At 43.8% G+C, this 14,718-nt stretch overlaps 1 protein-coding gene across 1 annotated transcript in view; it reads left to right on the top strand.

Moving 5' to 3' along the window:
* Rgsl1 (regulator of G protein signaling like 1) overlaps positions 1-504 on the top strand; it is a 42,400-nt gene extending 41,896 nt beyond the window's left edge. The window contains exon 21 of the mRNA XM_077802955.1: positions 434-504. Within this exon, the coding sequence (XP_077659081.1) occupies positions 434-504 (71 nt within the window). The remainder of the gene's footprint in view (positions 1-433) is intronic.
* Positions 505-14,718: the final 14,214 nt, after the last annotated feature.

Below are 14,718 nucleotides of genomic sequence, written 5' to 3'. Positions count from 1 at the left end.
CAATAAACCTTTCCTTCCTATACCAATTATCAGCTTTTAATCGGAGAAGAAGGTGGGGATACTGATTTTCTCCTTCTCATGGTCGTGAAATGCCAGCTGGAATGAGCTGCATTGTGTATGTTCTGTTGTAGCTGAATGGGGGAGGCCACTGTGGAACACTGCCATGATCCCTGAGTCCAAACAGCCCTAAGATCTGGTGAGTCTAGAGTTGATCTGGCTTAACCTCCTTATTTTACCTCCCTGGGTCTATGTAGCAGGGACAAAAAATAATACCGCATGCAAACCAGGTCTCTCAAACATCTCTGGAATTTTCCCAACACCTTCCCTGGAGGGTTTCCTGGAAGCTCTCCTGGATCCTCCCTAGACTACAATTCCCTAAGTGGTAGAGTTTGAGACATGAGTTCTGATCAAGTTTTTCTTTGTTTTTGTCTAGCATCATCTGGAAACCTTTCCCAACCGAGAGCTGTACCATCTTCCTTGCAGCTGGGTCCTTTCCTGGGGTAGGCATGAGCTGGAAATCCTCAGTTCTGAGGGGCTCTGTCCAAGATTACAATGGGAGAGACCTAGCTCCACATTCTGACAGTTCAGCATGTAGAACCAGGCTGACCTTACTCTTTCTGGGGTGATGGCACCTGGGGCAAGGGCAGCTAGGCAGGGATTTCTCTGTGAGGGATCCTTGCTCATCTTGAACTAGGACAGGCACTTTTAGGAATATGGAGTCCCTGCCGCACTTTTCAACAGAACACGCTATGGTTGGAGACAAAGAGTGTTCCAGATGATCTCGTATTACCAGCTTTCCACTTGGTCTAGCTCTTTAGGGTATGATGTGTAAGGTAGGAAAGAAAGCAGAGATGTGCTCTTGACAGGACATCAGCAATAAGAACAGAAAGGATTTGAGCCGATCAAAATCAAATTCAGTCCAACTCACTTCTGCATAAGCATCAAAGTGAAACTGGTGCTGAATGAGGGCTCTGGGAGGACGTCCAGGGGGTCATGGGAACCACAGCTGAAGAGTGCCAAAGAGTTGCTTGAAGTTCAAGGTTATAGATGGCAGCCTCTGAGGATGGCAGGTCTGTTTTCTTGCCATCCATTCCACCTTGTCCGACCAGCTTCCAAGCTCCAGTAAGGACTTGGAGCTTCCTGAGTGTCATTGGCCAGTGGTGGTACCTGGGAATCATCCGGGTAACTTTGAATCTCTTTACACTGGGAAAGAAATGCATATGGCTTCAGAGGTTAAAAACTGTGGGAAGGTGAGAATGAGCATTCAGGAAGCCCTGTCCCCAAGGCAAGGAGTTCTAGGTCTGGCCATAGCTATTTCTTAAAAAAAAAAAAAAAAAAAAAATGACAACAGTGAACTAGAAAACAGAGCAATTCCAGTTGCCTTGTTGCCCTGGTGATAACAGGCTATTCTTTTCTCTCCTTTTAGACAAAAATTGCTCCAACCCAAAAAGAAGAAGTAATCAAGTCAGGCTCCACTGAGGCAAATCATCTCTCAGATGCCTCCCAATGCTGTCAGAACCATTTCTGGTCAGAAATGAAATGCCCTGATGCCATCTGCCCCTAGAAAAATCAAGAAGGGACTATAGAACAACAGCTCAGACATGGCAGGAGAAGACCGTAGTGGGTAAGATGTGGGCAGAGAGCATAAGAGAATGTTCCTGACCTCCCTGAGCCTGGGAGTCCTGTTGGAGATGGTCTTCCCCCAGTGAGCTGGGTCCCTGGGCTCTGAGGCTCACTCTGCAGCTGTGTGGCCCTGTGCAAACTCTGGTTCAGGGTTGTTGAAGAATCCCGTGACATATGGATGGAAGTGTCATTGAACACTGTGGGAAGCAAGGTACTGTTATTCTCAGTGGTAATACAGCAGGGTCTTTTAGTGCTAGAATCTCCCATTTTCCCAATGAGGCATCTATTGTCTCAGAAAAATCATCCCAACAACTCTCTGAGCAGCCATGTCAGAAATCATTTATTTTCAGAGATGAAGAACAGACATGCATGGAGAAGGCGAGTGACTTTCCAAGATCATTAGGTGATAAATGGCAGTCTGCACACCCTGTCCTGTTCTTGTTCTGTGGTAGCCATCCATGAAAATTCTCATGCACAAAAGGAATAGCTCTGCCCTGGAATTCCATTCATTTGCTGACTAGCAGATTCTTCATAAAGTTATTGACCTAAAGACTCGAACACTAGTCTTAATTTTAGAGTAACTAGGCTCATTTTCTGTCCTTTAAAAAGAGTGACATGTAAAATGACAGGGTTCCCCTAACAGTCTCTGAACTGGGGATGACTGAGGAGAGGCTGGCTTGACGTATCTATGGGTTGCAGAATTCAGCAGAACTAGAAAGCTTTTTGGAGAATCCTTTCAATTTTCCAGCCAAAGTGCCCTGCTATGCGTATGACCTTTATTTCCTAGACTTTTCCAAAGGATGGAAAATATTGTGATGTCCCAAAAGGACTGAGATCATCCAGTGGGGCTGTGATTTCAGGAGGTTCAGAAACTGTGGGCAGACATGACTACTGAGGAGGTGTCAGGTAGGCGAGCAAGTTGTGGAGTGCCTCGCAGGCCCAGGAAGAAGGCCCAGCCAGGCAAGCATCCAGAAGGAAGTTCTGGAAGCAGCAAATGAGATTCTTCACCCTCCTCTGTGATGAGGTTAGATCTCCAAAGCAGGACTTCAATTAATCAAAGGAAAAGTGGTTATGAAACAGAATACCTAAAAATCAGGCGAAAACTTAGAGAAGGAACTAGGAGAGAAAAGGAGAAGAGTCTAGTTATGGAACTGAGGTACCAGGAAAGAGCTCAATCAAAAAGGAATAAGTCAACTAGGCACAGTGGTACACACCTGTAATCCCAGAGGTTCCGGAAGCTGAGGCAGGAGGGTTGCAGGTTCAAAGCCAACCTATAAGCTGGCATCTGCAATTTAGTGAGACCTCAGCAACTTAAAGAGACCATGTCTCAAAAAAAAAAATTTAAATGCTGGGGATGGGGCTTGGTAGGTAAAGCACCCCCTGAGTTCAATCCCCCAGGACCCCAGCCCCACCCCACCCCCACTGAAAAATAAGGAACAAGTCAAGAGCCCTGCTCATTGGACCAGAGAGAATGTAAGGCTAGTGCCACAAGGTGACTGATCTAGTAAAATGCTGACCCAGGGTCATATGCCTAAAGGCCCTCAGGTATGGGGCTCAGGCATGGCTGAACCCAATGTTGACAGGAGGCAGATTCAACTTAAGAAAGAAAAAAAAGAGTTTAGCTGACCCACATGAAACTGAGTCTTTCCATTTCTTAATTCCCTCCCTCTCCACATTCACCCTGGGCATACTCAGATGCAGGTATGGAAGAACACACGAGCATGTTATTTAAAAGGGCTGGTGACACTTGCGAGGACCAACTCAGATAGGAGAAGAATCTGCTCTTCATTGGGTCGTGTTGATTGCTCCTTCAGGTTTCTCGTGCCCTCACTTGAGAGATTCTCATTCTAACATGTCCTAATGCCAGTTTCAGCCGCTGTCACAAAGGCAATCCCCTAGAGAGTGCAGGCTGGTGACGTAAATTAGTAAAGCAGCCCATGAGAGGCAACAAGGAGTGGTAGAGACTGTGGTAAACGTGAGAGCATGTCTCTAAGGGGACCATGACGACCAGCTCTGGCCAGCCGACCAGCCTACCTTCTACTAAGGAAAAAAAGAAAGAGAAGCCTAACCTGGGACTCCCTGGGCTAGCGTCAAGGTGTCAGTAGGGCCGTGTTCCTTCCTGGAGGTCCCAGGGTGGAACTTCTCCCTTGCTGATTCAGGTTGCTGGCAAGACCCAGTCCTTGCAGTAGCAGCCATGAGATCCCTTGCTGGCACCAGCTGAAGCCATTCTCAGCCTCTCAGAAGCCACCTGCATTTCTTAGCTCATGGCCTCCTTCCTCCCCCATCGTTAGGGTTGGTGATGGTGAAACAAGCTCCTCTCATGCTTTGGGTTTCTCTACCTGATCCCACCATCATGCCTCTCCAGTCCCCTCCTCTGCCTCCCAAATCCCCTTGTCAGAGCCCCCCTGGATAATCCAGGATAATCTCTGTTTTTAGGTTCTTTAACCTTGATTTCATATCCAAATTCCTTTTTCCATGTACGATAGCATCTTCACAGGTTCCAGGTATCAGGTGTGGCCACAACCAAGACTGTCTCCTACAGTCCTGAGAGTAACCTCCTTGGAAAAGAGTGTGGAAACTCAGAACCAGGCCTCCGAGGCCATCCCTGCCTCCTAGACCTTGGGTGCACCATTGTCTTCTTGCCATGTCTTTCTGATTATCCTTTCTCAGTCGCCCTGACTCTTCCCCTGCTTCTTCCATGAATATCAGCCTCCCACAGCTCTGCTCTCGGGCCTATCTTCTTGCAATGCACTGCATCGAAACCCCTACTCCCAGTTTCTCCTCTAAGCTTAGAATCCAAATTTCCAATCACATAATGGGACACTGCAAATTTAATATATCCCAAACTAGCCTTGGCTCCTTCACTCCCTTTCTCAACCCCAGACAGAAAACATAAGCATCTCCTTCAGCCATCCCTCAGCCTTGCCTCCTGCACTTCAGCTGGGGGAGCAGGAAGTCCTTGGGACTTGGTCTTGGAAGCATCTCTCCATCCAATCCTCCCCTCTGCCTACTGGCACAGTCTAGGTCAGCCCCCATCCTGTGTCAGCAGCACTGGGACGTCACCTCGTAATCTTAGCCTCCTCACTCCTCTCTCTACACACATCTGACATACTCTGCTTCACCCCACACATCAAGACCAACTCTGATCTGTTCCATGTGGAAGACTATGTATCCTCCTTCTTTGCCTGAATGAACAGAGCTTCCATTCCTTATCAGAGAACACCAGGCCATAGATAATGTGACTCTAATACAAGCTTCCAGGTTTATATCTTCCTGTGTCTCTCCCCCCCCCCACCCACATCTATCTCTCTCTCTCTCTCTCTCTCTCTCTCTCTCTCTCTCTCTCTCTCTCTCATTCATTCCACCTTCCAGCAATAAGAGTATCTAAAATGCCCTTCTATTATCCTGGTGACATTAGCCATCAGTCAGTATTCAGCAATATGAAAATTAATTCCAGTGGGAAAACCACATTGTAGAATTAAGCAAATAAAGGATCACATGAATAGTGAGAATAAGATTTCTTTCTAAAAAACATGATGCAGATCTTGAGCGTTAATTCTTCAGCCTGAGACTATCTACATAAGAAACATGATAAAGGAGAAAATAATAAAATATTGGTTTAATTTGGAGAGAACAAAGAGTAGAAAGTGTGATTTATGCTAATAATCCAGTTTTTTATTAACGGGGGATATATAGTGATCTAGATCTTTACACCCTTATAGACTTGGATCATATACTTTTGAGGGCAGAGACTGACCTATTTTTCTTTGTACCTCCAGTACTTAACACAGTACTTAACATGCATGTAATAGTTTCCCCCTCAAAATATATTGCATGCATAAGTAAATGAATTGCACTGGTTGCTGGGAATGTAGAAGAAGAAACAGAATATGAAGTTTATGCCTTTGGTGACCTTAGACAGAGCTATTACCAGAAAATCAAATCAATAGTCAATTACCATTGGGATAGCACCAGAAAGGAGAAACATCAGATGCTATTTACTTAATGAAACTTTTTAATGTTCCAATAATTCTTGATGCCTTAAGAACTGTTTTATTTTTTAGGAAGCACAAACAACCCATTCACACTAAAGGGTGACAGAAAGAGGGAGAGGAAAGAAGAAAGAACAAGAGAAACGGAGAGATCTGCCTCCACCTTCACAGGAGCCTTTTCAGATACTTGTGAAATCTCCCCCTTTTCTACAGCTGTAGACAAAACATCTGCCCCTCATTTTGAGTGCCTCCAACTGTCCCAAGTGTCATCCCTGAGGAGGGGGTGGCCCATGTCTATAGTGCTTCAGAGTGCCAGTCCTCACCCCTACACCTCCAGCAGGACTGTGGGTCACGAGCCAAAATAAAGCACATGCACACTCAGCGCTGTGGGCCTGCCATCCTCTTCTTTAGAAAAAAGGTGTCAGGGAAGACAATACCTCGCTTCCCAGGGGGCTCCCAGGATCATTTCCAACTAAGAGATTAGTGGACTTTACACTTCCCATCCTGGACCAAGAACACGGGTTGGCCAGTCTCCTCCAGTGGCTTTGACACCTGGACTGTCTGTCCCCTGACCCCCATTGAGGCCAGGAGGAGCTCAAGGTTTTCCTCAAGGCAAGCTGGGTTTAAATTAAATCTCTGTGCTCCCGAGTAACTCTGGGATCTCAGGATTACTAAACCCTCATCAAGACCCATCACCCTTGTGTGTGAAATGGAGCTGACAACAGGTACCTCCTAGGGTTATTTGAGGAATAACTTGAGATAATGTGTTTCTTAATCTTGAAGCATTGGGGCTTTTCCTGCTCTCTTTCTTTTTTATTTCTAGTGTAATTTCTGAAAGCATACCTATATATGATTTTTTTTTTATTCTTCAAATGTTGATAAAATGTGCCCAGAATGTAGTCTACCTTGGTGGTTGGAAAGAATGTGTATTCTGCTACTGTTACATGCCGTGGCCTACCGCCGTCAGAGTATTCAGTTGATTTATGGTGGTGTGGATTTCAACTATGTTCCTACTGATTTTCTGCCTGCTTGATCTATTTCTGATAGAGGGGCATTGAAGCCTCCACTTCAATAGTGAACGCATCTCCATCTCCCTGCAGGTAGTTTGGCTTTGCCTCATATTTTAACACTCTGCTGGGTATACACACATTAGGAACAGTTATGTCTTCCTGGAGAACTGACCTCGGTATCACAAAGTAGTGCCCCTCTTTATTTCTGATCAATTTTCCCTGAAATCTGCCCTATCTGAAATTAATAAGACTTCTATACTTTCTTTTGATTAGCATTAGGAGAGTCTACCTCCATCATCTTACTTTTAATCTACATATGTCTTTGTCTTTGAAGAGGGTTTCTTGTAGACAAAATATAGTGGGGTCTTGTTTTTTTTTTTTTTTTAATCTACGCTAACAATCTCTCAATTGGTGTCTTGAAACCATTAATATATAAATAGTTATTGGTATATTTGGATTAATATCTTCCATGTGTCTTGCTGATTTTTCTTCATTTTCTTGTTTTTTGGTCCCATTTTTGTCTTCCACTCTTTTTTTTGCCTTTGTGGGTTTTAATGGAGCATTTTGTATTGTTTTATTTTCTCACCTTTCTTAGCATAGCAATTCTACTTCTCTTTTTACTCTTTCAGTAACTTAGCTTTTGCAATATACATTTACAATTAACTCAAGATACTTCGATCAAGACTACACCACTTCCTGGGTAGTGTTAGTATACCTTACAGTGATAAAATATTCCCAGCATTCCCCTCACATTTTGTATATAACTGATGTCATTCATTTCACTTAGACTTAACCTACATGCATCAAATACAGTGTTGCTAACATTTGGAACACAATATTTTCTGTTAGAGCAATTAAAAATAAGATAAAATAATTTTTTTATCTTCACTTGGTCTTTTATCTTTTTATCTTCACTTGGCGTATTTCAAAATGGTTACTTGTCTCCATCTCATGTTAGGAGCCTGATGGGATGTTTTTCTCTGATTTTAACTGTAAGAACCATAGAGCTCCTGGAGGAGCATTGGGGGGCTCCCCCACAACTGGGTCCCCTTGAAATCATTCTCTTTCAGAATTGCCCACATTGATCCTCTAGCAATTTGTCGATTACAGTTTCGTTTTTCCTACCCGGAACTTGTTCCCACGGAGGTGGGTTTCTTCTGTAACTTGTGGTTCTCTGTGTCTGCCTGTCTCTCTCTCTCTCTAGTTTGGGGGTAGACATTTTCCTATAACCTCACTCCTAAGAAGAGTTGTTGATTTTTCAATTTGTTCAACTCTTTATTTGTTATTATGATACAGTGATCACTTCTAAGATCCTTATATGCTAGATCAGAAATCAGAAGTCCTTGGAAGGTTTTTTTAAATGATGCCACCTGGGGCCCACACAGGTTCTGATTTAATTGGCCTGGCCTGGGGTGGGACCGAAGGGTTTTCTAGTGTGCAGCCAGGGTGGGGAACCACTGATGTGTGTAATATACATTTTATTGCTGAAGAAGGAAGAGGACAAACACAAATTTATTTGCCTCTGGTCACTCTAGTGGGCCTTCTCTGGCTGGCTCCAGTTCTTTGGGTCCCTATACAAGAAATGTCCATATGGCGGTGGTTTGCTCCCGGCTCTGCCCTTCACCATGCTCTGTGTGCTTATGTCAGGAATGAGGGAAGTGGACAGCTTTCGATTTTGCTACTAAAGTAAAAAGTTGCCTTCCTGATACGCACTCGACATTTCTATGGTTTTGAGAACAGTGACGGTTTGCCTCCATCCTCCTAGTTATTACATAACTCCATAGTTCCCTCCAGGAGGATGATCAAAAATGTACAAATGTACCTTACCAACTTCTTAAAAATAAGCATAGTGATTTATTTCTCCGAATGTATATGCCTGTGCCTTTTTCTCACGCCTGTATAGTCTCTCCACTTAGCACAATCTCTGTGGAATTTTACTTGGAGAATATTGTAAGATCTCTGGTAAAATATTTTTTTCTATGACTTCACCTACCTTTCCACAATCTTTATTTTTTTTTTTATTTTAAGAAGTGAAAGGAAGGAAGGAAGAGGGGGTGGGGGGCACACAGGATGTAGCAATGTATGTACATGTCCCTAAAGTATATAAGCAATGTCACATTTTTATATTTTTAAAGATTTTTAACTAACTTACTGAAGTATATTTAACCTATTATACAATTCACCCATTTAGAATGTATTGCCAATGTTTTAATAGTATATGCACAGGGTTGTATATCACAAACACAATATTACATAGAACATTTTTATTGCCTACTCCTTAAAAAAAATCTACTGACATTCGCTCCCTATTTTTTCCCACTATTCTCCCCAGCTCTATGCAACCACTGAACTACGTTAGGCCTATAGGTTTGCCCATGCTAGACATTTCACATAACCACACAATATATGACCTTTTGTGACAGGCTTCTCTCATTTACAGAATGCTTTACTTAACAATGTTTCTGTAAGTTGAACAGTATTTCATCCCTTTTTATTGTTGAAGAGTATCTCACAGGTGTGGATATACCACTCCATCTAGGATTCATCAGTTCATGGACATTTGAACTCTTCCCACTTTCTTGACTATCATGAATAATGATGGTGTGAACACTCATCTACAAGTTTTGTACAAAGGCACGTTTTCATCTTCCTTGTATATATATCTAAGAGTAGAATTGCTGAATTACACCATATCTAGAATTCCAATTTAACCTTACCACCAGCAATGTGTAAGAGTTATGATGTTTTTACAATCTCACCACAACTTGTCATTTTCTGTCTTCTTTGTAATGCCCGTTCTATGAATATGATGTGAAACTTGATTGTAGTTTTAGTTTGCATTTCCTTAATGGATAATCATGTTGAGCATCTTTATTCATGCCTGTCAACTGTTTGTACATCTTCTTTAGTGAAATGTTTATGTGGGCAAGGGGTGCCATGGTGTGATTTAAATTTTAAGAGACTCCCTCTGTCTTCTCTGTGAGTAGACTGCAGAGGGGGAGAGTAAAAACAAGGGCATGAATTAGGTCATCACCGAATAGTTCATGCAACTGATTTGGTGGCTTCTGTTGGGTGAGAGCAGCGAAGTGGATTGCAGGTCAGACAGTGGATGTGTTTTGATGGGTGAGCCCACAAGATTTGCTGACAGAGGGAGGGCTGGTGGGAGACAAAGGGGTGGGGGGACCCAGGACAGCGGCAAACATTCTGACCTGGACAACTGAAGGAACAAGGCTGCCACTAACAAAGACAGAAGCGTTCTCGGAGGTTTAGGGGGAAGACTGGGAGTTTCATTTTGGACGTGCTAGATGTGACCTTCCCATTAGACCTTTAGATGGAGATATCCTGTGAGGTTAGCGTGTGCATCAGGAAACCAGGGAGAGGCTGGCTGGGGATAAATATGTTGATCAGCTAATGATGATGTTAAAAGCTTTGTGCTGAGAAATGAGTGTGTAGACAGTGAAAGCAGGGAGAAAAGAAAAAGAAGGAACAGGCAGAGAAAGGCAAGTAATTACTTCTGTCCCTCCTGCTTACATTCTTCTGGCCAGAGCTTAATTACATGACGCTACCTAGCTGCAAAGGAGGTTGGGATGAAATTTCTACTTGGGTGACCCGGGACTCGGCTAAAACTCAAAGACTCTAACCCTTTCCTTTGTCTTGGCCAAGACAAAGGAAAGCCCCTCTCTCCCGGCTCTGAGCTCCACTCTCTGGCTCCCTCTGTATATGACATACACATTTTTACATTCCTCAAACAGGTCAGGTGTGAACATGCTCCAAGGCCTTTAACTTACTGTTCTCTCTACTTATTCCCTCAAATATTCCTGAAGCTTTCTTACTCTCTTGCTTCCTGTAATTTTTGCTTGATTATTTCCTTCTTGATGAGGCCCAACTGATTACCATATTTACATTCATCCACATTAGCTGACTACCCAACCCCCTACTCTGCTTAACCCTCTCCCTGGATATTATCCCCACCTAGTGTCCTGTGTCTTTATTGGTACATCTCTACACTATCTCCATTACCCCTGCTAGGCCTGGTTTGCGGGTGGTGTCTCTAGTATTTAAACACTGGGGTTAGGAAAACACTGCTCTCCAGGTACCTTGCAGGTATCACACCCTACTTCCTGAACCACTGAGCTGCTGAGACTTTGACATAGGAGAAATATAGACCTTCTGCCCTAAGTGAGTCACCACCACTGGGTCGCTGTTAAGACAACAAACAAAATGACACCCAATTGCTTCAATTTTACAAAACATATACTAAAAAGAAATTCTAAAATACAAAAGCCTCCTACCTAATAATACTCAGAATTTTCAGGAGAAAAAAAAAAAGGTGAGATTCTGTGTGTATGGTGCTCACGGCTTTGAATTCCCCTCTTCTGTGGATAGCAAATCACTTCAAGATTCTTGTGTTAGATTTTATCAGCCAACATTGGTGAATAACATCATGATGTGATGTTATGTTATGTAAAAATAAATATATTCATCTAATCCTGTTAATGGTTTCCTAGAGCCTCAAAAGTTCAGTTTCCCCGTTTTCTTTTTTTTCCTTTTCCCCCTCCCCTTGTTAGTATCATCTCTTCTTAAACATACAGGCCATAGGCAATTTGGAAATCAAGCAAATGAAAAATACTGGGAGATGTTTTCTTTAATGTTTTTGTTGTTGTTGTTATTGATGTTGTTTTGTGGTTTTGTTTGTTTCTGTTTCTGTTTCCTGTGATGGGAAAGAAGAGAAGAGGAAGATCAGAAACATTTGCTGCAAGACCATTGTGTGCCAGGTGCTTGGTTTGGTCAGTTTGGGCTTCAGTAACAACAGGAGTTTGGATTTTCAGCCTTCCAAACTGACTACCTGGAATCCACTTTGCTGCTCTCTCCCAACAGAAGCCACCAAATCAGTATCATGAACCGTCTGGTGATCTCCTCATTCATGCCCTTGTTTTCTCTCTTGCCCTCTGCAGTCTACTCACAGAGAAGACGGAGTATCTTGAAATTCAAATCACACCATGCCACCCCTTGCCCACAGTCAACTAGGGGTTTCTTATCTCTCCTGATAAAAACCTAAATCCTTTCTTTTGCCTTGGGGGGCCCCCTCGCTGGTGTCCTGTTTCCCTTTTCTCCCTGCAATCAAGCAAATGATTTGGTGGCTTCTGTTGGGTGAGAGCAGCCAAGTGGATTCTAGTAGTCAGTTTGGAAAGCTGTAAGTCCAAGATCAAGGAGGATTTTCTTTGTGGACAGCTACCTCTTTGCTATGTGCTCATGTGGTGGGCGGGCGGGGGGGAAAAGAGCCCTCTTTCCTCTTTATAAAAGGTCATTAGTACAGGTGCCCACTCCCAGGACTACACCTAACCTTTCCAAAGGCCCCATCTCCTAATAACATCCCACGGGTGAGGGCCTCAATCTATGAATTTCGGGAGACCAAATTGGCTCCATTGCAGTGATGAAGAGCAGCAACAACTAAAATTGGGTATCTAGAATATAACAGGCACTGTTCTAACAGACAGTCCTGAGAGAAAATTTCCATATTGAAAGAAAGAAGGAAAGCTGCATTTCCCAGGATCTCCTCTGGAGAGAGGTTCTGCTGCCCTTTACCCAAAACGTCTTGAAGCCCCATAGTCTCCTAAAGTGGGGGTGGGTGGAGAGTTGGCCTCAGAGTTAGTTAGTTCCAAGACTTACCTGTCTCCCAGGCTCTAGCTCCAACAGGGACCCACAAACCTCTAACTTTAAAGATACTACTCAATTCCAGGGAATTCAAGAAGCATCCACTATGCACTTAGAACACACCAGGTACCTGGCAAGGCGCTGGGATATGACCTCTGCCCACCCCGGCCAGTTGTGGAGACGGGTATAAATACCAGTCACTACTGAACGCAGCACATGAGGAAGAGCTTTTGCCTCAAACCAAGAGCACAATGGCCTCCAAAGAAAGAAATGTCATCTGCAAACTGAAATGTACGAGGGAGGTGGGCTGGTGGAAAGAGCTTGACTGAGACCAGGAGTCGGTGACAGGACTTTCTGGAGGCTCCACATCCCCCGGGGGTGGGAAGGGGTGGGAGTAAAGGACTTAGGAGTCGCTGCTCTTATGGGCAGGTGCCTCCATGAAATCATGTGGCGATCACCAGAAAACACCCAAATATCCTTCCCTTCCTCCTGCCATGACGCCTCGAGGTCCACCTTCCAAATATTTTTTTCTTGGGGTCTAAAAACTCTTCCTTCATTGGGCTGGGGTCATGGCTCAGCAGTAGAGCACTGACCTAGCATGTGCGAGGCCCTGGGTTCAATCCTTACCACCACATATAAACAGATAAAATAAAGGTTTTGTGTCCAACTACAATTAAAAAATATATTTTAAAAAAACTCTTCTTTCAATAAAATACCAGGTTAATATGCCAGAGACTCCTAGGTATAGGGCATTAACTCATCCAATGGATTTTATTATGCCAACCACAAAGGATGAGAAAATGACATGACCTTCAATATACATCTTAAGCACACGTTTCTAACTAGGTAGTTATCACACAATGATTGTAATTGTAGAAACCTTTATCTTCCCACTCTAAATGTTTATCAGAACCTCTTTTGTTCTGGAAGTTGCACCAGATAATGGGGGTTGGATATGATAATGGATAAGACAATATCACTGCCATATGGAACTCATGTTCTTACCCTGGTGAGGGACAGATGTATTTTTAAGAACACATGAACATGTAAATTTAATAGTTTTAGATAGTGATTAGAGCTATAATGTCATCAAAAAAATAAGGGCTGGGAGCAACTTTGAATAAGGAAGTCTTATCTAAGGAAGTCACATTGTAGTCGAGGCCCAGAAAATAGGAGCTAGCAGGCAGAGCCTGGCAGTCTAAAGTTACAGCAGAGGGAACCCCCAAACCAATGCCCCCGCGGAGGCCATGCTCCCAGCACTCAGAGAAAGCAGAGATAAGATCACCTCAGATACGGTGAAGCCTTCAAGATAAGCAGCTGACAGGTGAGGAGCACAGAGCTGTAGACTTTGCCAGTACGTTTACCGATTGGCTGGTGAACTGTTCGGGTTTTCTTCTAACCACAATAGGAAGCTGTTGGAGGGTTTTAAACAGGGAAGGGACCTGATCTGATTTTCAGTGTCAAATGACACACAACATATAAGGGTGACTGGTGGTCACATCTAGAGGGGGAGGTGAAATTTCAAAACCTGGAAATCCCCTGCCTGTTTATGATGATGTTAGCTATGGCACTCAAACATATCATCTAGGGACAAAGGTCAAAAAGTGAAGTTCTCGAGGATTAGGTAAGGAGCACTCAATATCTAGCAGTTGCACAGAGAAGGAGCTGGCAGAGGATGCTGTGCAGACCAACCAAGGGGAAGGAAAGACAAGAGAGTGCAGGGTTAAGGCTGCTGTAGAAGTTCCCAGGGAAATGGAATAGTTGATGACTCAGCCGCAGCTGGGAGGTTCATGAAGGCAGGGGTGTGACCCAGTGGTTTGGCACTGTGAACGTCATTGGTAATGTGACCTCTCGGACCTCAGTGCAGAGGAAAGCATGAAAGCCCTTGTACTTCTGAACCGTGACTGCTCCCACCTGCCCCATCTCACTCTTTGGCATCCAGAAAGACCACACCCTGGACTCACGGACCTGGGTTAGCATCCTGCCTCTCTATTTACTACTCTGGCATCTTAAAGAGCTTTTCTGAGCATTCGTTGTATCTTCTATAGAACGAAAATAATCTCAGAGCACAATCAGGGACACCACTGGACATCACATCTAAAAGAGTTTCATACTAGAAAAGAGAAGGTGCTCAGCAAGTGGCAGATCTAATACTTCTGCCATCATCATCTCACCCATGTTGCTTGTCCAGTATGTTCTGGGTGTCACTGATACCTCCACTTGGCAAGCTCAGGCACAGAATCAATCACCTGGCCTAACATGAGCTACATGCTAAATAAAGGGGGGGAGGGGGAAGGGGAGGGGGGAGGGAGGGACTGTGGTAATGACAACTAAATGGGAAATATTTGCAGAGTGTTGATGGAAAAATCTTAGAGAGTAGAAGCAGAGGATAAAATTACTAATTCCTTCCTTCTCTCCCCATGAAAACACCCAGGGCC

This window comes from Urocitellus parryii, chromosome 9 (genome assembly GCF_045843805.1).
Source record: "Urocitellus parryii isolate mUroPar1 chromosome 9, mUroPar1.hap1, whole genome shotgun sequence".
Classification (NCBI taxonomy): Eukaryota; Metazoa; Chordata; class Mammalia; order Rodentia; family Sciuridae; genus Urocitellus; species Urocitellus parryii.
Note: the sequence above shows the minus strand (reverse complement) of the source record. Positions and strands in the feature narration are given on the sequence as shown.